The sequence below is a fragment of the Canis lupus genome, chromosome 34 (genome assembly GCF_003254725.2).
Source record: "Canis lupus dingo isolate Sandy chromosome 34, ASM325472v2, whole genome shotgun sequence".
Classification (NCBI taxonomy): domain Eukaryota; kingdom Metazoa; phylum Chordata; class Mammalia; order Carnivora; family Canidae; genus Canis; species Canis lupus.
Window position 1 is genome coordinate 40701965 of NC_064276.1, and position 27179 is coordinate 40729143.

Genomic DNA, 27179 nt, shown 5'->3' on the forward strand with positions numbered 1-27179 from the left:
ACGGATCCTTCCTTCCCTCTTTGAGACATTCCATTCCATTCCATTCCTGAAACCCAGAGTGAGAGGTAAAAAGATGTTGCTTTTAAGACGTTGACCTTGCCTCCTGGCAAGACCAATATCAAACACATTTCTGGTTTTCAGCTTAATCGGAGTTCTCAGAGATGGCTAAGAAACGGGGCAATGACTAAGAAACATGTCAAAGAAAACGCGTCATTCTGCATTGTCCCTGGAGGACACCCATGACTAGTGGCTATGAGCAGGTTCCAGCCTGCCAGGGTAGAAGGCTACAACGTCTGGGGAGGATGGAGGGACGGTAAGAGCTAAGGCAGTGAAATCCACAGCGCTGAGGCTGGAGGGTCCCTGTGTCCAATTATATTCCCTTCCCTAAATAAATTCACAGTAAATTATAAACGGGAAAAAGGCTAAACAGCCAGTGGCTTAGAGACTTAAGAAAACTTCAAGATGGACAATACCACTGATGGAGGAGGGCCTCCACAACGCACACATATATAGTTTTGTTTTTTTTTAATTTTATAATCTAAGCTAGCAGATGGGGAAACAGCCACTAACAGAATAAGGATTTAAATCCCAGTTAGTTAGCATCCAGTGTAATATTAGCTCCAGGCGTACAAGACGGTGATTCAGCACGTCCACACGCACAGCACCCGTGCCCATCACGAGAGCGCTCCTTCATCCCCATCCCTGCACCCACCTGCCCTGTGGTAACCATCAGTTTTTTCTCTAGAGTTAAGAGTCTGTTTCTTGCTTTGTCTCGCTCCCTTTTTCCCCCTGCATTCATCTGTTCTGCTTCTTAAATTCCACATGAGTGAAATCATTTGGTATTTGTGTTTCTCTGACTTATTTCTTTCCATCTACGTTGTTGCAAATGGCAAGATTTCATCTTTTTATGGCTGAGCAATATTCCATGTATATACCACATTATTTTTAAGAGGATAAGGATTTAAATTCATTCAGAGACCACGGAGGTAACCACTGCATTCTGCTGCTCTTACTGAACAATTAAGTTAAAATATGGTCAAGGATAAAGCTAAGACTGAGTGAGTTCCTGTTTCCTAACAGAAAATAAAGGATTACATCATTGTTGCCTCAACTCAGAGTGTTATAAAGTGGTGTCAGTAGTGCATGAAACATTAAGACATCTTATTAGCAATGTTTCTTAAGCGTTTTGATTTTCATAAGCCTTACAAATTTTGGCAGAGTCTATGACTTCTGTACTCTCTAATTCATGAGTATAATTTAAATAATCAAAATCATCATATTTAGAGTTCAAGCTTATGTCCAAGAATATCCTAAGAGTTGCAGGCAGATGATGTCAATTTTGGACTGGCAGGCTATATATCCTGAATTTGTTCCGTCAGAGCGCGAGAAAAGCTATCCCAGGTGCTTACATACATCTCAAGTTATCACACATATGCTTACAATGTTCTCAAATAGTAAGAAAACTACTCTGAAGGGGTTTATTAGTGCATTGTTTTGACACTTCACATTAATGTCTACCCTAAAAAAGATCCACAATTAAAAATGCTCTGCTTCAATAAATGTTGAATTCAATCGTAATTTTTTACTTCTAGTCATAGTTGGCAGCTTAAAATCATTATTTTCAAAACTTCTTTTCTTATTCCCCTCCCCAACACTTCCGTTTTCCTTAGACACCTGACCTTAACTTCATTATCCTTGAAAGTCATCCTAACGCTCACCTGGGCCCCTGGTGCGCCCCCTGGTTTCCCAACTCCTAGCTGTCTGAGCTCTCTGGTCTCTGTCAGCAGCTTTCCTTTTCTGCTAGAACCTTGAGTTTAGTTCCCATCATCCATTGCCTACAATTACTGCCCCAAGTTCCTCCTTCCCCAGCTCAGTCCCTTGGCCACACTACAGCTGGAGAATCACCTGTGCAACAAGACCAGTCACAATCCTCTTCTGGGCACTTTCAATGATCCCTTTGGTCTTCCTAATAAAGGCCGAGCTTCTAAGTATGACACACAGTTACCTTGTCACCTGACCCTACCTGCGTCTCCAGACTCATCTCCCCAATTCCATGCCCCCCACAGCTTTCTTCCCATTGCACATAAAATTCAAGTGATGGCCAATTATGTAGCACTGTGAATATGCTATACCATCTCACGCCTTGGTACCCCGTGTGTTCGTTCCTGTTCTTTTCTCTCATCTGAATGGAGGGGAAGTCCTTTTTTCACCACCTCAGAGGAGGGACCTTTCTCTGCACGCTAATCCTACAGTCTAAGTATGGTATTTACCACACTGGGTGGTTATCGCGCACGCGCGCGTGTGTGTGTTTGTGTGTGTGTACAACTACTGGACTGGGCTACCCGAAGAAGAGTTTAGGTCTCATAAATCTTTTTATTCTGGAAACCTAGAATGTGACCTAATTTAATGCTCAATAAACATTTGTGAAATCTTCCTTGAAAAAACAAAAACAAAACTCAAACCAGGTCATGCCAAAAAATATTCCCATTTATCTGTAAATATATATTCAGGAAATACTTCTCAGGACAGCTTTTGATTTACATGGTGAAAGGCAAAAAGGGGTTCACTTAAATCTGTGAGATGCTGAAGACTGACTTGACTGCTTAAGACAGTATCCCTTCTTTCCAGGAGTAGGAGCAAAACTGATAAAAATATTACCTCTGTAATCAAGTACTCTACAAATTCGGTAGGGTGATTAAGATTTGGGAGGTGAAAAAGAGATTCCAGAAAGGAATTAAGGCTAAAAACAACCATGAAGTTTAGTATACAGTAACTCAGGAATAAAGACAGGCAGTGGCGGGGGATGCATGGTAACAACTCATGAGACCGTGCATAGTTCCCACATAAGAAACAAGATCACAGAACAACTGTTTCCTACATATTGCTTATTTCAGGGAGTGCTTTGTTCCCTTGGGATGACAGGGGCTGTGTTCTCCGAGGTGTTAGGCCTCCAGAGCAAGCCAACTCTCCTTTCAAACACACTACAAGAACATGAAAATGGGCCTTGAACATCAAGGCCATGGTACAAGGTGATGAACGACAACCTCACCGCCACAAAAAGTGACACAGTCAGAAGAAACATCTAATAATCCATCCAAGATCCTATTTAAGTTTCAGGTAAAGCAAAAAACAAACAAACAAACAAACAAACAGAAAATTATATCCCTGCCCTCATTACCACAAAATTCCTTGTCCCCAAATCCATTTCCAACTGTGTCCTCTAGACTCAGATTTTTGTTTATTCTAAAAAGTTCTGTATTTAAAGATTTTAGAAAAGGCGAAAGGAGGAGCAAAAAATGCTATAGGCGATCTTGCATGTTGTTTTATAAAACAAACAAAAATGGACCATGTGAGAAAGGAAAAAAATTACAGTAACCCAAATTAACAACTAATATTTTTTATATTTTCTTTTTTTCTTTACACACTGTTTTCCTCCACCACAAATAACACACTGGGCTACACAATTCTGTGCTCTAATTTTGCCCTTAAAAAAATATATCTATATACCTATCTATCTATCTATCTATCTATCCATGGACATTCTATATGGATTAAATTTTCTGAAATGACTTTATTATCATACTATTCAGCCAATAAATGTGCTCAACTAGTAAATTATTCACCCCATCGATGGATAGTTTGGACTTTCTGAATGTTTACTACTTAGGAGGAATCTTACCTCAGATATCTAACATGTATAGGCTTTTGCTGTGTATGTATTTTTTTCTCCTTAGGATGGATTCCCTCAAAAATTGAGGGGGCATGAGCATTTTAAGAGTAGTTTTCATAATTGTGCAACTGTTTTGCCCTGAAATTGTGCAAATCTATAATGCCATCAGCAATTTATGTTTCCCTACACCCTTTATTTATGCTGACTATTCCTTAAAAAAATAAACAAGAGGATTACTAGTAAGACCAAACAAGTTCTGTATTTGGTAATCAAAGAACATTTGTCTTTTAACCAGTTATGTCAGAGGTAACGTGCGAATAGGAATGTTCCTCTATCAGCAAATAATAGCCATTCAGCTTGTAAAAGAGAAAAACTGATTTGGAAGCATAAGGGTTACCAGTACTTTTGACAAGCACCTGCCACTTATTATTAGTCACGTGGACAACAGCTGTATGTGACACATCAATGTCACGGCGTATTTTATTTGATTATCAAGCAAATTTTATGTATACTTGACCTGCACTTCCGTAGTTGACCAAATGCTCATGAAAAAGAAACAAAGACTCGGGGCGGACACCCGGGATCCCGAGCGCTGCTCGCTGCGGGCCCCGGGGCCTCGTGACCCCTTGCACCGGGCGGCTGTTCGAGACTGTTCAGCAGGCACCGGCATCGGTTACCCAGAGCTCACTGAGGCAGCTGCCCCACCCTTTGCTTGCTGGAGGGCTGATACCAAATCACTAACGGGGGGAACCCAACCGGATAGGCTCTTCGGGGTTACAGACCCGAACCCTCACGTTGTCCATACATCCTGCGAGCGTGTGGGGATTGCTCGGTAAGTGCAAGACCTTACAAACAAATACTGCAACATCTGAGGGAAGCCCTGCCTCAGCAGCAGTGGTGTAGCCAAGGCCCAGGTCCAGAGCCGGTGAATGGCCCCGTCAGTCGGCAGGGGAGAGAGAGGAGGGGGTGGGACGGGCAAGCCGATCCTTCAGGAACCAAATGCTTTAAACGTACGTAGATCATCACCTTCTCATAAATGGGGACTGGATGGCAAAGTGAACCTCAGTTCTAAAAACATGAGGATTTAAAAGTGACAGCATTCAGAATCACAATCCAGAAAACAGTTCAGTAACAAGGGCGTATTGTTTTTGCACTTTCCAGTCAGTCTTCAATCATAAAACGCAACTGTTTCACAGCTGTCCAATATTACGCAAACCATTACCCAAAATGCTACTGAGCTCTTAAACATGTAACAGGAAGTTTTATCTAGAATCAAGAATGCTCTCCCAAATCAAATACACAATTTAAAGCAAAATGAATTACATCTTACACAAAGCAACAAGAAAAAAGGTGGCACAAGTTCACAAATAATTGCCGGTACAATTTCTCTAGGAAAAAAAATACACTAAACCTGTGAATAACCATAGGAGAGTCAAAGGTGATGCAAAAGGGGGGGCAGGGGAGGAAAAGGAGGGAAAGTTAAAAGGTCCAAACCAGCTTAAATCTTCTAAAATTAACACTGTATCAGGTTCTGTTCCATACAGCTTAGCTGTGCCCCTTAGTGCTTAGTCTGCATACGGTTGCTAGATGTGAGTTATTAGGGCAATCAAATTATTAATGCCCTTGGGCGAATGCTAATTAAATGGAGCATACTGAATAATCAAGTCAATCATTACTTACGGTACTACACTGTCAAATACACTCAATTTTCAAGTCATCTCGAAAAAGAAAGAAAAATTCTTCCAGAGAAAATTTTTGTTGAATATGAAAGCCTAACTCTAGGTTCATCAAAATACAAAGTGGTGATGACCAATTTAATTTGCTTAGGGCGAACTTGTTGGAGAGAGAATTGAGAAAAACAAAAAGTTACAACACTTAATAAAGACATCTCACAATAAAGACACTTTCCTCTTAATCAGTCTTAATGAGTAGGGGAGGAGGACTTACTTTAAACAGAAGTCTACAAAACATTTGAGGCTGAACATCACAATGTAATCCCTTTTCAACAAGCAACAGGTTTTACGGATGAAGAAAAAAAATCAAAAGTTATATAATTTGGGAGAGGAGATGGACTTTTAATAGACAGTATCTCCTAGTGCTGACAATAATCATAACGGAATGGTCATCACATAGTATCAACTATTTAAAACGTTTAAAGGATCTTACTTTCTCTGGAGACAGATGCCATAGCCGAGTCAACATTAAACACTGTTTACAGAGAAATATTAGAAGTTCTTACTGGAAAACATTATTTCTGAAATTATACGTTTATCAAAACTTTCATAAGGTAATTTTTGGACTTTCTGAGAGCCTTGAGATAATGAAACAGGCAAGAAAAAAAATTCTACTTTCCTTAGTGGTCGTTTTACAAACCAGTCCTGTGAAGGGCTTTACACAAATACTTCCTTTGTCATGATTACCTCTTTTCTTCCATCTCCTAATTCAAGTACTCTTTTACAGGGGAAGTAGCAATATTAGTATTCTAGTTCCTTCTGTATTGCTTAAATCTTTTAAGAGAAATGATGACTTGCAACCTATTTCTTAGATATTTAATGACTAATCCACAGTAAGTATCTCTTCTATGGTGATAAATACACCAAAATACACCAAAAATAACCCAGAAAAGGAAGTACTGGATTCCAAAATCAAATCACATGCAAAATGGCCATTTTTATGCATAATTAGAGATCAGAACCAAGAAAGAGCTTTTGGACTGAGTCACCCAGTACTGAGATGGGTTGGATTCTGAGCTCTACCTGAAATCTGGTCTGAGCTGATGGCACTATCCATTTCGCAGACTCTTTCCCATCTCCTACTTACGGAAGTAACTTCAGATATCAACATGCCTCATCGTTCCTGCAAAATCTTGCCTATAAATGCAAATACACCACTTTTTAGTGGCACCACCCTAATGTTTAGGAGATATTCTCGCACTCCAAATCTCAATGTGTACATCTTACACTTTCTACTGTACCTCCAATGGTAACTAAATATGGCTTCTTTCAAGATATTGTGACCTGTTTGTCAATTTTCTTGTCAAATTCTAATTGTCTTACAACTAATATGGACCAGTGGCTGTTAACACTTTATTATGGCTAAGAATCACCTGGGGCATTTGTAAAATGCAGATTCCTGGGCCCCACTCGCTATTCTCTAAGTGATTCTGATGCAGGTGGTCAGAGGATCCAACTTTAGAACTTTGGTATAGGCGATTCTTAAATTTATGGCAAGTTGCATTCCTAGAAAAACTGCCGTAAGTCAAAATGTCATTAGTTGAACCTGATTCTCCCCTAGAAATCATAATGTAATAGGAAGTTATGAACTTCATAAAGGGACTGCTGTTCACATTTTTAGAGACGTGGCTTCACACAGTACTTCATTATGGGTACACTGTAAAGTATGAGCCTTTCTAAATACACAAAACACAACTAAGAACATATTAAAAAACTATAAAGGATCGAATATGATAAACGGCAGTCTACCACCAAAGTTGTTTTTTTTTTAAATACAATTCTTGCTTTATTTTTACTGTAACACAGAACACTTCATAACGTAGAATTTCAGAGGATTTTCTCTGAGAACATAAGCAACATCAAGACTTTTGATAGTATCTAACTGCTGGATACTCTTTCAGAAATTAATCCAGAATTATTATTTTACTGCCCCTTTTTATTGCCCCCCTTTTTTTTAAACAGCAACATGAAACATCAACTCATGAACTTCTGTTTGCAAATAAAATCTGAGTGCTCATTCACATCTCTACCTTCACCTTGCCCCATTTCACCTCCGCAGAGGCTGAGCTACAGGATGCTGCTGAGCTAGTCCAACTGTTTCTTATCTCCAGAAACAGCAGTTTCATATGATTCAACTGCAGCGGTTGCCTTTACAACACACAACAAGCCATTACATACCTCTGTCACCTACTGGCCCTTTAGCAGGTTTTCTATGTTAGTGTCTGAGGCCTCAAAGCTCTGGCTCAGATGGTGGTCAGAAGGCAGAAAAAGCTAGAGTTTGTTTTGACCCAACAATTCTTTTAATTTTGGCCAAAATTACTAACAATATCAAGGCAGGTGCACACATGTTATATATGTAATAATCACTAGGTCAGGTCACTACTTTTTTCAATAATCATTTTAATCTTGCTCAAAATATTCAACAATATTGTCTTTGGATCTGCCTTCAACAGCAGTTTGCCAGTTGAAAAAGAAAACAAAACAAGATCTATGAATTTCAAAGCTTCAGAACAAATTATCCTGCCTCGGTTACTTTTAGTGTCTTCTCTTTCTCCCTCTCTGCCCTCCTTAGACATCATTTTCTCAGCTGCTTCAGGTCAGAGAGAAGCAGTGATGGTGCCTGGGAAGAGGAAACCCCCAGCAGAGAGCAAAGCTGGGAGCAGCTCGGCAAGCAGTGGGATCTCAGATCTAAGGCCGTGTCTGCACTCCCTGCACGGCAAAGGACAATGGCTAGGCCCTAAACAAGAATCAAAATCGAGGGCTCAACTCCTCCTCCTGGCCTTTCGTCCTCCTTCACACGCGCCTGCCAAACAGTTACCGTTTACACACACACTGTGCCTCACACCTTACTACCACAACATCCCAACTTTAAGTTAGATTTCTAAAATTCAACCTCTCCAGCTCATTTTCAACTACTGAATGGTACCATCTCGTGCTAACAATCTGCAGTCGCCACTGCTGTCAATCTTTCCCACGTCCTATGCCCCATCCGCCCCAAGTCTTCCCTCTTCTACTTTTAAGTTTTCTGGCTTACTCCACCCTACATTTTCCCTTGTAGTTTTCCTTCTGTTTTAGGACCTCTCTTAGTCTGTTTAAAAATGAACATGATTTAATATTTATTACAAATGACTTCCAATGATTTCATTTATTAATCACCCACCAATAAACACATTAGTAAGAATTCAAGTCAAGGATAAACTAAATCAACTGGGATAATGGTTACGAAAGCATTCTGAAAAATATGGTTAATTTAGTTATTAAAATGCTAACTGCAAATAGGATCAGTAACATTTAGCTGAGGATTCTGAATATACATTATCAAGTTGATGGTATCTGAAAATTTATATGTTCCTACTGACCATGTGCAATCTCAATTCATAATAACTTATAAAAATGGTCTTTGAACACTGAAAGCCAAACCATTTGTTAACAAATATTTGCCTGAGAGGATTCCAACATATTTGAAAGAGTCAGAGAGTTAAACCATGCAGTAACACATAGCTTTAAAATGGCAGTCCAGACATTAAGGAAACATACAAAGTTCAACAGTTTGGACTGATACAAATTTCAAATGCATAAAAGGTTATTTTGAGAATATTAAAATAATTTGAGGCCTATTTACTTTATGAAAGTACTCACCTGACTCTTGCAAGTATCTATATACCAAGAAGTTGACCTCATCACTGCTTATACTCATCTTTATTCCCACTTAAACCATGAGGTCACAACACAGGATATAACCCTAAAAATAAAACAAAGTTAATTAAGTATTTTCTCAATAAAAATATTTTTAAACAAAATGTAAACAATGTTGTAAAAACCATTTGATTTTATTAAATGATGTAAAATGAAGGTTCTATATTGCCTAATAATAAACCCTGACAAAGTTATTCCAATAGTTAGTAATAGATTATATACAACCAAAACATGGCTGGTCTGTTTTTCTGCAAGATAACATATTTGCAAAAAGATTCAGAATTTATAAAAGGGCTTTAGCGCTGTATTTTATTTATATCAAGTAGCATAAAGTTTCCTCTTTCTCCTTAACTGTAAAAAACAAAACAAAACAAAACAAAACAGTACATTTTAGGGATCAGAATATTATTTATTTAGAAAAAGAATGCTTTTAGACCACTGGGTGAGGGATGAGCCATCTGAACTAGTTTTGTCTACATAATTTGGTAGGATTTGAAGCCTCTGTTTTCTCAACATCTACTCTGCAATGTTCAAGTTTTGGAAAGATCTGGCTACGTGTAAAGCAGAGGGGTGGGAATATAGTTTTCAAAACTTAAATGATATTCTCTTAATGGGCATACTTAAATCTTGAATTCAGGGGGAAGGAAAGAAGGAAACTGAGACCTAGCTTACATATGTCCTAATTATACTTATCTGTTCTCACGTCATAGAAAATATTTAAAAAAGAAATCAGCAAACGTTTTCTGTACAGAGTCAGACAGTAAATATGTTAGGCTTTGCCATCCACGCACAGTTTCTGTTAAAGCTACTCAACTCTATGGTTTAGCACAAAAGCAGCAACAAACAAGATGTAGACAAATGAGTCTGGCCGTGTTCCAATAAAATTTTATTTATGGATGCTGAAATGTGGATTCCATCTGATAACGTTGCATTATAAAATATTTCTCTTTGGACTTCTTTTCAAGCACTTAAAAAAACAACAACAACAACAACACCCTCTTTCTTAGCTTTGTGGTCCTTATCAAATGCTAGTGGGCCAGATCTGACCACAGGCTGCGTACCTTCTTGGTCTCTTACATAAACAGGATATACTGACATCTATTCAGTATGGAGGGCATATAACACTATGTGCCCGTGCCGACCGTCCTGCTATAGAGTTCACAGTCTCTTTAGGATGCAGAGTTCACGATATAACCAACACCTGAGTAGGCTACCATGTGAGAGAACTGCTCCCGCCCTAAGTTGTGGGGAAAGTGGTGACTAAGCTCACCAAGCTTCTGGCGCAGAAAAGAACAAAGACAAATGAAGAGTAATAACAACTTTCCAAGACATACACAGAGGCAAGCCTAACTGAATTTAGTAGTCTGGGAATACATCTTGAGGCATCATTGGTGTTTAGACCTGGAAGAATGGAGGGGGAGAGTGAGAACATAAATGCTGGTGGGAGGAAGGCAGGGAAGGGAAGGCATCCAGTGAGCAGTACTAGTTAGTGGAAAGGCTGGAGGAAGAAAGAGAAACAGACCATACAAGTAAGGCTCAAAACACAAAAACCATGTCTGAGGGGCCCGGACAGCATCGCTTAGAGAAAACAGACTGCCAGGGTTTAGGCGGGTAGCAGCATGAAAGATCATCCTGGCTCTGACACGAAGAAGACACTGGAAGGGAAGCGCACTGGAATAAGAGCCGCGCGGGCAGGATGCTGCAGGGACCTAACGGATGGAAGACGCCGGGGCTGTAGCACTGAAGCCAGGGCCAAGTACAGGGGTTCCAAAGCATGACTGGCCGGACAGAGGAGAAAGGAAGGGGAGAAAGGGAGAATCAAAGGTTCTTGGAAGAAATCTGGGTTGGCAGTCCTTCCACTCACTGACCTGAGAAACCATGGGAGAAGAGTAGCAATTAATTATCTTCATATAAAGAAAAAGGTATTCTCCTACAAAATTAACACAGAGTACAATCAAGAACTTGAATGTTCTGAACGATAAAGAGAAATAGCCCTTTGATGATTTTGGCTCGGGACGCCTTATCTCAACGCTACTACGGTGCATTAGGTGATCCACGCTCTCGGGATACCCTGCACCATCTACCCTGACCCATACACTGTAACGTGTAGTAATGTGTCCGGCACACGTTGGAGACACTAAACAGTGTTGAAAGCCCATGGAACGATACGAGTTTAAAAAGATAAAGAACTGGGGTGCCTGACTCTTGATTTTTGGCTCAGCTGATCTCAGGGTGCTGAGACGGAGCCTCACGTTGGGCTCTGCACCGGGTGTGGAGACTTCTTGGGATTCTCTCTCCCCCTCTCCCTCTGCACTGTCCCCACCCTGCTCATTCTGAAAAAACAAAGCCCAACCCCACACCATCACATAATTGTAAGAAATTAAATCATAAAACCTGACCAATCATGGATATCCATAAGGGAACAATTCATCACTATTCATTAACAAGATTTCCCAAAATGAGATGTGCTAGGTGGGATCCAAGTGAAACAGACTGACAGAGAAAACAGAGCAAGCATCTTTTCCTCTACTACATCATTCAGTTCAACACTCCAATAAGCACTGGCACTGAAGTACCCAAGATGCACAGGTTTGCAGCACGGCTTGGTTCTGCCAAGCTAAGGCCACCAACGTCTCAACTTAAGGCAGTGATCGGTGATGGCTTCAGCATCACCTACTATATTCCAGGGCAAAGAAAAATACAAACCAAAATGATACAAATTATTGTCTATAAATGTTCTTAGAGTAAATATATACTGGCAGTACATTTTTAAGAATCATCACAAAAACCACCTAACAGGTAGAGCAGAAAAGTTCTTATCTGTTCAAGCTGCTATCAACGGATTTATTCCACTGATCACGGTGCTGTATCAACTTCTGGAATCAAGAATAACATTTTTTAAGGGAAAGGGGTAAACGGTTCAAATCTTAAAGGTATTATTACACCTGTAGTCCTACTTCAGCCAGCCCTTCCAACCCGAGACAGGCCCTTACTGTTCCCCAGGCGTGTTGCCAGGGCCGACCAATCTGTGTGCTGACAGAGGAACACACAGATGCCGTAAGGCTGGCCCCAGCCTTGCAGAGCTCAGTTTTTTAGTGATGACAAACATGCAAATATATCATTAAAAAAAACTTTGAAAATTTAATGCAATCTGTACTATAGGTTTCGGTCCCAGTTGCAATAAAACTACATAAAATCTACAAAGGCTTGAGTTTATCCACCTTCAAGCACACTTAACTCTAGAGTATCGTTTGGTATGAAAGTGACCCTTTTAAATTCTAACTTCAAAAAGACACCTGAAAAGAACAGGAGACCGGACAACAAAAAGAACACATTAAGACACTCCTCGCCTGAAATGCCAGTTTTCAGTTTCCAAACACCTTGACAGCGTGTGCGCCAGAGAGCGAAATCAGAGAAAACTCCAGTACCCTTCGGAGGGACCAGAGTCTGAGCACCGCATCTCCTCCGCTGTGCATCCTTCAGTACAAGTCTCAGTGGGTTCACTATGGCTTTGCACACCTGGCCCACTTCAGTGAGTCTTGCTTACACAGCTAAGGTGGGTCGTGTGTGTGTGCCGTGGTCTCAACCTGTCCCAGGTGGACACCAGACATTCCGATCCTCGACAGGACTTGCCTTCGGAGGGACCAGAGTCTGAGCACCGCATCTCCTCCGCTGTGCATCCTTCAGTATAAGTCTCTTCCAACAGCAGTGACACCCTCATCCCGTCTCTGTCCTGTACCACTGGGGCGTCAAGCCCACTGGAGGCTACTTTGTGTAAAGTAAGTCCTGCCCTCAAGGAGCTGATGGATCATCAAATAAACAAGGTATTAAATATAAACTAATACTTCCTAAAGTCACAAAGCAATTCTTTTTTTTGGGGGGGGGGGGCAGGAGAGACAGAGGAAGAAAAAGGATCTTAAGGAAAAGACTGGAGCTCCATCTCTCGACCCTGAGACCTGACTTGAGCCCAGGCCAAGAGGGAAGCTGCTTCCCTGACTGAGGCCCCGAGCCCCTAGGCCTCCCTAAGCCCCCCAGGCGATGTTTTATATTTTGCATCATCATACTTAAACAATGACTGAGTTCTAAAAACCGAAAAAATCAAATGCCTTTGTACTTTTCCATCCTAACGCTCAGAATAGCCTATAAACCCGTAACAACTTTTATTCACCTCCTATCAGTTACAGGCAGTCAGCTGCTTAATCCAAACTGATAGCTGCATAAGCCAAGACTAAATACAAAAATTAGCCTTAACTAATATTGAGCCAAGTGCTTGTATTAAGAGTACACTTGAATATTTTAAATGTTCAGTATGAAATATTTTACTTCAACACACGACAGACAATGTAATGACTACTACAAAACAAAAACAAAAACAAAAACAAAAACAAAAACAGGACTACCTAGACAATTCAGCTGAGATTCATTCAATTGAATATGTACAAGTTTCACATCACAAAACTGAGTTCAGCACATACACACTGAACAGTAACTGCCCCACGAAGGTCATCATCTCCTAGCTTCTCCTAGGAGAAAGATACGTTCTTTTCAGAGTCCATTCCTGGAACAAGCCAGCCCCTGACTATAAACCTAAATCATATCACTTTAAATTTGAAAGAATGAAAACACAGGGAAAGTTATGGATAGGAAACAAAGAAACCAGAAAGATTTTCTTAAATGTCCTGCCTGCAAGACACTCTAAAGAGATGTGGAAAACCTCTGCATGATCCAAAATCAAATGTTTCATCGAAATTACTTTATCTTACACAATGTATAGTGGCGGCATATTATCTCATAACAGACAGATTAATTTTTGAGTCGTTCAACCACTTGGAAGAGCCTAAACCTTCATTTCCCTAAGACTGCCATCAGGTTATTTATACTAAAGTTGTATTTCTCTCATTTCCTTCTCGGTAGGTATGCATTAATGGATAGTTCTCATAATCAGGAAAAGGATCTACAAGTAACTAACTGGACCAAGTGAATAAACAAATTGTTATTCTGGCTTTTTAAAATACTGAAGTGTAGCTACACATGATATCACATCAGTTTCAGAGGACAGCATGGTGGACACTGGGTACGACGGCGTCATGCTCGCCACCAAGTGGGGCCACTACGACACTGCTGGCCGTACTCCTTACTGTTCACCTTTTACCTCACGACTTCATCGTTCCATACTGGGAAGCCCGCACCTCCCACTGCCCCTCACCCGTTTTGCCTGCCCTCTTACCCTCCTCCCATAGCTATTCTGATCGTCACTGAATACCCACAGGTTGGGTCCACTCAAGAGATCAAACCAATTTACGGGCCGGCTAGCTGAAAAACTATTAGGAAAATGTTCAATTTCACCAATAACATATGTGCTGCTGAAGCGAGCACTCAGGTTCACCAATAATAAACATAAAAACATTTTGGCCATAAGATGAGTGAAGATTTAAAAATACCCAATATTGGGCAGCCCGGGTGGCTCAGCGGTTTAGCGCCTGCCTTTAGCCCAGGGCCTGATCCTGGAGACCCGGGATCGAGTTCCACGTCGCGCTCCCTGCATGGAGCCTGCTTCTCCCTCTGCCTGGGTTTGCATCTCTCATGAATAAATAAAATCTTAAAAAAAAAAAAAAAACTCAATATCATCAAGATTGTGACAAAACAGAAAATATATCTCTAAATACGTTTATAAATATCTGCCACCACTGTTTAATTCAAATGATGAAAGGAGCAATATTAAAAGCTGCTGGAAGAACTCTGATGTTAAAAATAAGAATTGTTCTGGGGCACCTGGGTAGCTCAATCGGTTAAGCATGTGATTCTTGGTTTTGGCTCAGGTCATGATCCCGGGGTCACGAGACGAGCCCCACACTGGGCTCCACGCCCACGGGGAGTCTGCCTGGAGAGTCTCTCCTTCTGTCCCTCCCCCAACTCCTACATACGTGCACACACTCGCTCGCTCTCAGATAAATATTTGAATCTTAAAAGAAAAAAAAAAGAATAATGTTTTAATAATGGTAACTGTCAATGCCACGTTGGACATTCCAAGTTACCTTTCCAGATAATATTAATGGCCCACAGGTGCTCAAGGTTATTGTTATGTTGGGGATGGTTTGGAGCCAGGAGATGATCTAAAAGGAAGGATAACTTAGGCTTCTCTGGAACTCAGAGGATGAGGAACTGCGGAGTGACTGTTACCAGCAAGACGGAGAAAACTGCAGCCTCCACCACCACAGTCTGACAAACGACACCACTATTCCGTCTCCCACCTGGAGAACAACTCCATTTTCAGCCTTGTGGTTTAAATGAGATGGACCTCCTGGTCCAGAGGAAAGCATGGATAGTTAATTTTTAATTGAATTTTAAAATCTTCTTTTCATATTAAGTCACCCAGCGTACTTTATGTTCAGCTTAGGGCTGACACCCCACCCCCCCACACACATCACCTCCTTCGGCCCCAGCTCAGTCATTCCTGATAAATGAAACACTAGGAGACACTTGCTCGTTTCTAGGAAAGACAGCCTCCTCGTTTCAGAGAGCAGGGGGCAGAGAACAAGGACACTATGTACATCACTGAGGTTAGAGCAGAGATGGAAGAGAAAGAGAAGGATGGCAGAGAAGAGAGACAAGAGAAACTAGGTTATTAATGACATCAAGTTATCTATTAAGCAACTGGATTAAGTACTATCTGAAATTAATTTACTACTGTAATTTAGTTAAAGTCAAAAATTAATTTTATTGTCTAACTCATTTTAAGACTTGTCAGTTGCAACCAAAAGAGGACAAAAAGGGGAATTATCCAAGAGATGTTTTAAAACAAGAAAATGACTAAAATTAGTGACAGATTATATTTGGACAAATAAGAAAAAGAGGGGCAAAGTTAACATTTTTTCTAATGTTTCCAGACTACAAAGTGTGAAGAATTACCCATAAAAATGGGGTGCCTAGAGAGGAGAATTATGAGGGCATAAACCATCAGGCTGAGGGAATAGGAACAAAGGAGGTAAAATGCAAGTGACTGACAGGTTTCTGTTAGAGGCACAGTGTTGGAAGAGCATTTTCCTTTTAATTCAAATGTCTCAAGTGTCCCAAGTTATCTCTGCTCCTACGTGTGTGCCCACCTTTTCCCATTCATTTGAATGTTAAAGAAAATGCAGCAGAAGAACATTCACATTTTTTTTTTGAGAGATTCCTACATTCTGTACGGGGCAAAGCATTCTACACATTATTTAATCTCCTCTTCAATATTAACTTTCTCGTTTTAATGTCATATGAGAACAGCATTACTATATGTAGATGTATTTAGAAATGTTTTTGAAATACTAAACTTTCCTCAGCACAGAAAAAAACACACACACGGAAAATAGTATGGAACGTATAACGTAAAATAATTTAGTGACTATGAAGAATTACAACTCTTAGAAGGTCCTAGGGAGCTGTGGCGTAATATGGCCAAGACTCCACGTCCAGTGCAGGCTGCGGGTGCTCAGCTCACATGTACGATGCCGTGTCAGCCAGCCACTGCAGGCACAAATAGAGGATTACAATACCCTGCTAAATAAATAAGTTTCTAAACTCCCGCAGAATCATGTATCAAAATTACTTTCTTGGGTGTGAGCTCTCAAAATGCTGTGGAGCAAAGCAGACCATAGTTTATTTCAGCAAAGTGAAACCTTGCTGCCATATTACCCACGGAGTTATCCTAGGAAACTCGTCAGATCGTCTTGCTAAAACCAAAACACACTGCGAAAATACTACATTATCGTAACTAAAAAACAAAAACTGAAACAAAAAAAACAAAATATGTGGGGGGACGGAAATGAGACAGAGGAGAGAAATTAAATCAATTTACTCATTAGCAAAGTCACGGTGGTTTACTACCATCTTATGAGCTCAACTGTCCCCACAGAATTCGTATGTTGGACCTAACCCCTCCTGCACCTCAGAATGGGACTTCATTTGGAGATAGGGTCTTTAAAGGGGTGATTAAGTTAAACTGAGGTCATCGGGGAGGACCCTAACCCAATATGACTGGTGTCCTTTTATGAGGAGGGAGATACCAAGGGTGCATGTACAGAGAGGAAATATCATGTGAGGTCATAGTGAGGAAGAAGGTGGCTGTCGGCAAGCCAAGGAGAGAGGCCTTATAAAGTAATTGATGGCACAGACACCTTGATCTTCGACTTCAACATCCAGAATTATGAGAAAATAAATGTCTATTGTTTAAGCCACCCAATCTGTGGATTCTGCTATGGCAAAACTGATATATAACCATCACCACCAACTCTTAAAAACTCATTATTCATCTGAAGCTTTAAAATCACTCATGTTAAATTCACAATTGCTAGGATCTGCCTTTCTGAAAATTTGCCTGTATTTTCAGGAACCCATCCTGTTCAAAGACAATGATATTAACAGGATATATTAACATTTTATGATCATCTGCCCCACAACGCCCCTTCTCCTGGAACTGCCCCCTCCCTCCCACCATGAAACACATTCGGGAACAGCACTGAAAAATGCTTTACCCTTATTTTCCTGCCTCATTTAAAATAACTATAATCCTACAAATGTTAGGCAGTAACACTGTTGTTTATATAGAATATAGTTCAATGAAGGAAGATATCTTTTAAAATTTAGCTTTGAAAATAGTTGGTACTATAACTTAAAATATGTATAAAGTACATTCTTAACTTTTGCCTTGCTAAATCTTATAAGGTCACAAAATTTTATTAGACTAAATGAAATCATGTTTACCAAATTACTTTTGTTAACTATAAAGTCCAACATTAGGATTTAGAAACAGATAATAAGAAAAAAAAACACCAAGCTCTAAATGAAATATTGCAGCTTATCTTAATATAATACTAACTAAACTAAACTAAAAACAAAACCCAGTACAACAAAAACAAATTATCTGGCTGATTTCTTTAAGCATCAATGGCAAACAACAGCATATTTACCTGTTTATGTATTAACCCTGAACTACAACTACAGTTTAATTGTCCAACACTTTAAGGATGTCTTTTTTTTTTTTTTTTTTAATTTATGATAGTCACACAGAGAGAGAAAGAGAGAGGCAGAGACACAACACAGGCAGAAGGAGAAGCAGGCTCCATGCACTGGGAGCCCGACATGGGACTTGATCCCGGGTCTCCAGGATCGCGCCCAGGGCCAAAGGCAGGCGCTAAACCGCTGCGCCACCCAGGGATCCCTAAGGATGTCTTTTTAAAGCTGCCCATGAAAGTCCAAAGATAGGCAAAGAAGTATGTTTCCATAAAACAGACAAAAATTCTATCTCTCTTCACATTAGGATTAAGTTTAAACTATATTTTTAAAGACCCAATCTCATGAGATAATTTTTATTCAACTATTAAAAAGGAGAAAATATCCTTTTACACACTTAAGTACAAATTAACATACAGAGTTATATTAGTGTCAGGTGTACAATATTGTCCAACACTTCGGAACATTACTTAGGGCTCATCCCCATCACCTACTTTACCCATCCCCCCACCACCCACCTCACCTCTTATAACCACCACTTTGTTCTCTGTATTTAAGAATCCCTTTGTTTGGGGCACCTGGGTGGCTCAGTACCTTAAGCATCTGACTCTTGATTTTGGCTCAGGTCATGGTCTCAGGGTCATGAGATGGAGACCATGTGGGGCTCCAGCTCAGCAGGGAGTCTGCTTGGGATTCTATTTTCTCTCTCCCCCCTGCCCCTCCCCCTGCGTGCTTGCACTCACACTCTCTAAAATAAATAAGTAAATAAATCTTAAAAAAAAAAAAAAAGAACCTGTTTGTCTTTGCTTGCTCATCTGTTTTGTTCTTAAATTCTACATATGAATGGAATCAGATGCTGTCTTTCTCTGACCTATTTCACTTAGCATTATACCCTCTCTGTCCACCCATGTGGTTGCAAACAGCAAGGTCTCTTTTTTTAATGGCTAAGTAATACTTTATCACTTCTTCTTTATCCATCCATCTGTCAACGTGCTGGTTCCATACCTTGGCTGTTGTAAATAATGCTGGAATAAACGTAGGAGGTGGGCATATATCTTTTCAAATTGGCGTTTTTGTTTTCTTTGAGCAAAACGTCCATACTGGAATTACTGGATCATATGGTATTCCTATTTTTTTATTTATTTTTGAGGAAACTTCACACTGTTTTCCACAGTAGCTGCGCCAATTTGCATTCTCACCAAAAAGGAGAAAACAACCTTTTAAAATAAGCTCTATATTTCACTTGTTTTATGTAAGCTTTTTTTTTTTTTTTTTTTTGGAGGGGAGGGTTTCTTTACTAATTTGAATAAAAAGTGCCAGTAAAAAGTCTATAGCATCCTCAAGAGAAACAAATGCAGCTTAAAATTTTTTAAAAGGTGAACAAGATGGTTTGTGAAGGGAAATTAGCAGGTGATGGCATTTTACTTTCTAATTTTGACACATAAGCATCTTCCAGTAATTTTTCTAAGAGTGTAAAGGCTAATTTCTTCTTCTTTTAATAGTTATAGGCAATTTTTGTGCTATGAACATTTTTTTCTTCTGGTTCTTCTTGCTTTCATTTTGTTATCAGATTAATGGTCACTGAAGTTTCCAAAGTTGATGAGCCTTAAAGTATGGTGATAATAACTTAGAAGGGATAAACTCCTAAATTACCTTTCTTTTTTCTTGGTTTCACTGGAATCCTGAACTCTCAGATAAAAATTCAAGATAACATGACACAGAAATAAGATCTCAGATAACCTATATAATTTTAGATAAAAGATTTGAATCTTCTAGGCCTGTTTCCTCATCTATAAAATGAGGAAACATTAGATGGTCTCTTTTACTTCTAAATTTCAATGACTAGAGTCAGTACAAGTATGTAGGATATTATGCAAGGATCTTACAGACCAGCAGTTATCAGATTACGCAGTGATTTTTAATAAAGCATTTTTAATAGATTTTTAAAGACTGTCGGATCTTAGATGGACCTATCCAGGCATTTGGGAAAAAGAAAACTCATTAAGAAAAATTTGAGTATTATTGCATGATTCTTATTAGGACCATCTATCTTCTATAACACTGACATATAAAAGACATATGTAAATGGTATACACCAAACCAATTATTCGTTAGTAATTGAGACTTCTAATGCCAATCATTTATTTCAGCTACTATCTACACCAGGGTCTGAAAACTACTGCCTGTGTGTCGAATCCAGCCCATCACCATTTTTGTACAACCCACAACATCTTGTGGGTTGTACAAAACATAGGGTGGTTTTTATAGAACATTCTTTTTAATAGAACATTTGCCATTGATTTGACAATAGGGAACACTAATTTTGAATCCTAATTAAGCAATATTAAGAATAAGCAAAGCTCTCTAGGCAGAGAACAGTAAACTAGCATCCACTGTGTGATGAGTCAACCCTGATTTAAGTTAAACTGACATTAACCACAGGCCCATTTCTTTTTATACCCAAAAGGACTCTGATGAACTGCCTCATAGTTCATCGGTGCGGACTTAAACTTGCCACACACATAAAAGAGAAGTGGCTTGTACAGATGTCTTCTAACATCCCTTTAAAATATGAAACTACCTGACTGAAGGAGGGACTCAATAAATACATGAATGATTAAAAAAATTATAGCCATGGTATACTGACAGAGAAATGAAGAGGACAAGAAATTTAAACAGTAAGGGAACAGAAAAGAAAAGGCCATTTTTAAGCAGATGTTTAAGTAATCTGTACACCCACAATGTAGGGTTTGAACATACAACCCTGATATCCAGTCTCACACCCTACTGACTGATCTAAGCCAGGCACCCCAACAGGCCATATTTTTGATACATCTCTTTCAATTTTTGAGCAGTAATCAGTCATAGGACTTAAGGCAAATCACTGTCAGTCTGAGAAAGAAAAGCCTAGAAATGAAAGTCAGGTATGAAAATGAAAATCAGGAAGATAGTCCTCTCCCACTTGCAAGAAAAGCTCTGAGTTTTTTTGAATGGTAAAGAGTATAAAAAGGGTATCAAAATTTTTTGATTAAAACTTACTATTCTAGCTTTGGAACAGATACGCAATAAGGACATGAAAGACTGGAATATAGCTAAACTTTAAAAGGACAATCACATGAACGGATGGAAATTTTGCTTAAAACTGAGATATTAATGGCAAATAAAGAGAAGAAGGTACTAGGTATAATGCATTCAGAATTATAAATAAATACTATGTATAATATTTATGAAACAGTTTATTGGACAAGAACTAAGCTATTCTTTGGTTCTTAAAAGGTGGGGGGAGGACTAAGTAGACAAACCAAGACTACTGAGTCCTAAGTGAATCAAAACAAGTGTCCATGGACTGGCTATATTTGGTAAATTATCTGGAAGAACAAAAATAAAAATGTGCAGAAGATTATTCTCTTAGCAAAAATGTATTTAGATTAATAGCACATGTTCAAGTATGGGGGGGGGGCGGAAATGAGACCAATATTCATCCCAATAGGCAGTAAATGCTTATTCAAGTGAAGACAACTTAAACCAAGTTTAATACTCAGGTAACAGACTGTACACACCTGTCGTGTACAAACACACACACCCCAGAAGCCACCTACCAGTAAACCTGGGAAGACAAAAGGCAAAAGGAAATGGGAATAGAAATTGACGACAGACATGAATTGAGGTAGGCTTTGAAGTTTTCCTGAAAACTGGGGGAAATCCACCATGAAAGTGTCTGAGGTCAATTCACAGGGTGAAAGAAAACAGCTGGCAGTACTGTCCTGTAAGATCTTTTCTTTTTTTTTTTTTTTTTTAAACCAACCAAACAAACAAACAAACAAAAAAACCCACATAGGAACGAATCAAGTACCTCACTCCATAACCACAGTGAGGCCGGGCAGTGTCCACCCTTTGTAGGTACTTGACCCAGTCAGGCTACAGACTAACTGCAGAGACAGAGTTTTAGTACCATCTTATTAAAAAATATTTCTTTCCATTTCATTATAAATGTACTTCAATGCTAATGCTGTTCAAAGTGCTCTAAACTAAAAATCAGATTTGTTTTCTTTGTCCTGACCATAACAAAGTTTGAAGTTTGATTGGCTTTTTATTTAGTAATACAAATTAAATTTCAAAGTGAGGTTCCCAGGGTTCCCAGGACTTAAGGGGTCCACAGGCCAAAATGATTTTTAAAGTACTAACACATTACTTGCCTTTTTCACAGAACTGACTTACACACTGATGTTACAAAGCAATAATGGATAAAACTGCTCACACCCTAATGCAAATCAAGACAGTTACATCTTACTTTATTAGTGGTCTTTATATTCTTCACTATCATGCACTCAAGAAAAAAAAAATCCACAAAAATCCTTCACTGAAGAATTTCCATGAAAGCAGCAAAATGCTTAATTTTATTAAAATTTTAACTCTCAAATGCACATGTTTAATATCCTGTATAGCAAAATTAAATACACATAAAGCACTTCTGCTGCATACGAAAACGATGGTTGTCTCAAAGAAAAGCGCTGTGCAATTATTTGAATTGCAAGCTGAACTAGCTACTTTTTTCATGGAACACCATTTTTACTTCAAAGAACAACTCACAAAGTATGGCTTTTCAGACCGAGAATTTGGCAGACATTTTCTTGCAAATAAACAAAGTGAAACTGTCACTTTAAAGAAAACAACTAGCAATATTTGTTGGCAAGAATAAAACCTAAGCTTTTAAGAGAAAATTAGAATTTGGAAAATTTATCAGCCACCATGAGCTTAAGAGCTTCCCAATATTCAAAACTTTGATGAAATCAGGGGTGATGTTAACAACTGTGACTATTTATACTGCATAATGAACATATGGAAGGTCTACACAACTCAGTAAACAAATATCTTCACAAAGACCAGCACAAAATCACGCATGAGGAAACAATCTCTTCTAAGTTCAAGAGAGACCAGTGGATTTTAATGTAATAATACAAAAAATCTGTGAATACAATTTCAGATCTTGCACTGCAACTAATCATTAAACTATGCACTTGAGATTTGGTAGTATCAAAGAAAATATTCAAATTCATTTGAAAAATAAAATTTCATTTTGATTTGAAAATGTATATAGCAATTACACATCACTGTAAGGTCAGATTTTTTTTTTTTTTCCCTAGATTTCAACTATAACAACATATCCCAACATGTGACTGCAGAAGCAAGTATGTAAGCCAGGGATTAACGGAAACTTGCAAAAACGTAGATGAATGTCATTCTTCTCATAAAAAGTTTTTGGAAATTCTTGGAAAATACTTATTTTTCATAAAACATGTTGTTTGTGTTAACATGTTATAAGTGGGTTTGTTAGGTTAAAATGCATTAGTAACATAAAATTTCATAGTTTTAACTTCTAGTGCAGCAAACACTGACAGCTGTAACACATAAACAAAAGTTCTTTGGAGTCATTAATACAACTAAACTTAAATGAAGAATGTATACCTGCTAGTATAAAAATGGATCCTTTTTTGGCAATATTAGTGGTAATCTTTTTTGGAAAAAAGACCTTTTAAGCCATGAATATTGTTCAGACTGTAACATGACGTAAACCTTCTTTGATGTTGGAATACACATAGGTATCCAGCAAATCTACACCTAATGAACAAAAAAGGTACTTAAGAAGCCATAAACGCCCTCATGCAAAAGTTCTACCTTTGCTAAAACATATGGAATCTACTAAATAAAATATGGAGGAGTAAAACGTACACATTTTCTGAGACTACACTTCTGTAATGAAACTGGTCTGTTTTATAGCCTTTATTTCCCAAAAGAAATACATTCAAGACTGTAGTAATGGCAGCCTCCATATACATGGAAACAAATCATGTAAAACTTTGGCACTTACAGAACCCTTCCAATCATATACTTAATCTGTTAGCAACACAAGAAATAAAGAGGTGGCTAGCTGAGCAAAAATGTGAAATTCCTTACGGCCAGATTTCCAGGTTATACCTGGTACAATTTCCACACACCTGTTCCTCTGCATTCTGAGTACACACACAAAAAAAAAACAAAAACAAAACAGGAAATGTAGGGAAGAGAGGAAATCTAGGGAGCAGAGACACATCTATGTTTGATAATGGCAAATAAGGAGTCCACACTCTGTTACTCTGAACTGTATCAATAATTACTGTGAATACATTGAAAGAAATTCAAAGCCTAAGATCATAGAGCTTCCCTTCTTTTTGAAGTCTTTGTAACACATGCCACAGTTACCCTTTTGCCAGGTGGAGAAACCCAGACCTAGGCAGGTTAGGTAAAACAGCTCACTCTGAAATCTCCTCTCATCTCTTTGTCCTAGACTGGTCCCTCTGCTGAGCACACCAATACTTACCACTACTCGACCAACGACTCTCTCTGCTGGACAACTTCTTCCGCCTTCCCCTGAGCCCCACCTCTGACCCCTACACTCTAAAACCAACTGAGCCATTGCCCTCCTCAAACAGTATGTACTCTAGGTTTTCTATGTTAATTCTTCAACCCTCACCACCAACAAATACATTTTATCACTTGAAGCCAGGTAGATGACAAGCTTTACAATCTGACATAACAAAATGTTAATGAATAATAATGGCTTAATGCTCTGCTTTCCAAGGACTTATATACAGCAAAAGCATAAATATGTCTCCTTAATTCAAGTTTCTCAAATTTGAATAATATATATCAAGTGACTTCGAAAAGAAAAAAAAATGTACTTATCAATTCCATGGTGTTTGATGTCTAATGTCAACTACAGTTTTACGAAGTGGCCAATTCAGATGATGTACAATGTGCTGTTTAAGTCCCCCCCTTACCCAAGGGGGATGCATTCTAAGACCCCTCGTGGATGCCTGAAACAGCAAAGAACCCTATAGAGACTCTGCTTTCCCCATGCCTACATACTTATGATCGAGTCTAACTAAATCAAGCACAGTAAAGAATGAACTAATAATAAAATAGAACAATTCTAACCATATGCTATACTAAGAGCTACGTCAATGCAGTCTCTCTCTCCCCCCGCTCCCCCACAAATACCTTACTGCAGCATTCTCCCCCTTTCTTCTAGCCATGATGTGAGATGATCAAATGTCTATGCGATGAGATGAAGTTAAGCGAGTGACACATTGTGACACAGTGTGAGGCTACCATAGACCTTCTGACAACACTCAGAAGGACCATGTGGCTTCTGGACCACGGATGACCACAGGTAACTGAAACCATGGAAACAGAAACTAAAGAAATACAGAAATAAAGAGGAGACTACTATATTATTTTTAGGCTAGTACATGGCCAAACAAAAGACAAAAAACCTTGGTAATTGAAAATTTCCCACAAAGAAATTACTAACCTACAATACATCCACAGATGTTCAATCTTATTTACTTTGACTGAACAGTGTGAAATAAGTGATATAAAGTGGGAGACACAAAAACAAAAAAGCAGTGTTTGAGAAGGAGGATGATTTCATGTCCTTCAATTTATCATTCCTAATACAATCTTGTAGAAGAATGGTCAATAATTATTTGGATACTTCATGAAATCCAAGTCTATCTGCATACAAATAAGTAGTTTTTCATTTATCTGCAACTTGTGTAATACTAATATAGTTCAACTTTCAAATACAGACGTGCAGGACTTAGAAATTCCTAAAATTTGGTTTTAATACAAGTAGATATAGCAACTTTACAAATACTCTTTTATATATAAAGATGAATATAATCACATGTCTAGCCAGGCTGGCAAGAACAAAGAATAAAATATACCCATTTAAAAATAATCATAATAGACCAAGGCACAAATGCGTTTAGCAGGGGATGGGGGGGTGAAGGGGAGCAAATCACCTTCAGGCTAATAAAAGCTAAATGAACACAAAACTGTATGTGTAGGGAGGGCTGGGGGAACGTCTGAGCTACAAGGTTCCCTGCTGTTCTTCAAACTGCTGTACATTAAGCTATATGGGGAGCTTTGAACAATCCTGACACCCATGTCACATTAACACTAATGATACCAGAATTTCTAGAGGGGGGAGCCAGATACTAGTTTTGTTTGTTTGTTTGTTTTTTGTTTTTTTAAAGATTCTCAGGTAAATACAATGCATAGCAAAGTCTGGGAACCTCCTACTGACCCAACGGAAAGCATTCTGATAATCTGACAACTGTGGTAACTTAAGAGAAAGAGCTCTCTAAATCACAAAGTTCTTTTCAAAATCCTTACGTCCTCTGTACTAGTTTCCTAGAGCTGCCATCACAAAGTACCACAAACTAGATGCCTTAAAACAGGAAAGTGTCTCATCTCTGGAGGCTGAAGTCTGAAGTGCAGCTGATGGCAGGGCTAGGCTCCCACCAAAGCCTTTGGGAGGGGGACTCGTCTTTGCCTCCTCCAGCTTCTGGGACCCCTAAGAGTTCCTTGGTTTGTGGCAACATATCCCCAGACTCTGCCTCCGTCTCCACAGGGCTCTCTTCCCTCTGTCTCTGTGTCTTCATGTGGCATTTTTCACTGTGTCCAAACCTCCTCCTTAGACAGACGCCAGTCACGCTGGAATAGGACCCTCCCCAACGGCTTGGGCTCAATTACATCTGCAAAGACCTTGTTTCCATATAAGGTCACAGCCACACGTACCAGGTTGTGTTACAAATTCTGCATATCTTTTGGGGAACATAATTCAATCCATCACACCTAACTTTTAAAACCCTAACGCATCAACTACAAAACTTACTGCTCTCCGGCTAAATGCAGAACTCCAGCTCCGAGACCACAAACTCCAGCATGCTGCACCTTTTCAGGACTTGAAGGCACAACAGATGTGAAGGTCCTCTACACACAGGACTCATCTCCTTGTATCCCCTTGGCAGCTAGACGACTCCATAATTAAACAGTAAAGATTAAAAAAATAAACTACCCTCAAGCTAGTTTCTTCTTACCCTGGCTGCCAAACTTCTATTTCAAGACACTCTTTCAAGCGAAGTCCAAAATGCTTTCGTCTGGCAATACAGTCCTGTCCAGCACAACAACCTACAGTTTTAGCTCATATTCCTTCCCACACTCTTACAGTCAGGCCTCACTGCACTGTCAACTGTCACTGTATTAGC

General features: G+C 39.1%; 1 protein-coding gene across 13 annotated transcripts in view; it reads right to left on the bottom strand.

Annotated features, from left to right (window-relative positions):
* TBL1XR1 (TBL1X/Y related 1) overlaps positions 1-27179 on the bottom strand; it is a 187478-nt gene that overhangs the window by 29852 nt on the left and 130447 nt on the right. For 10 of the 13 annotated variants that reach the window (XM_049105833.1, XM_025425643.3, XM_025425642.3 and 7 more), the window contains one exon: positions 9043-9145. The exons of the other annotated variants lie outside the window; for them this stretch is intronic. In XM_049105833.1, coding sequence (XP_048961790.1) covers positions 9043-9100 — 58 coding nt within the window. In that variant the 5' untranslated portion in view covers positions 9101-9145. The remainder of the gene's footprint in view (positions 1-9042; positions 9146-27179) is intronic. 13 annotated transcript variants of the gene reach the window in all.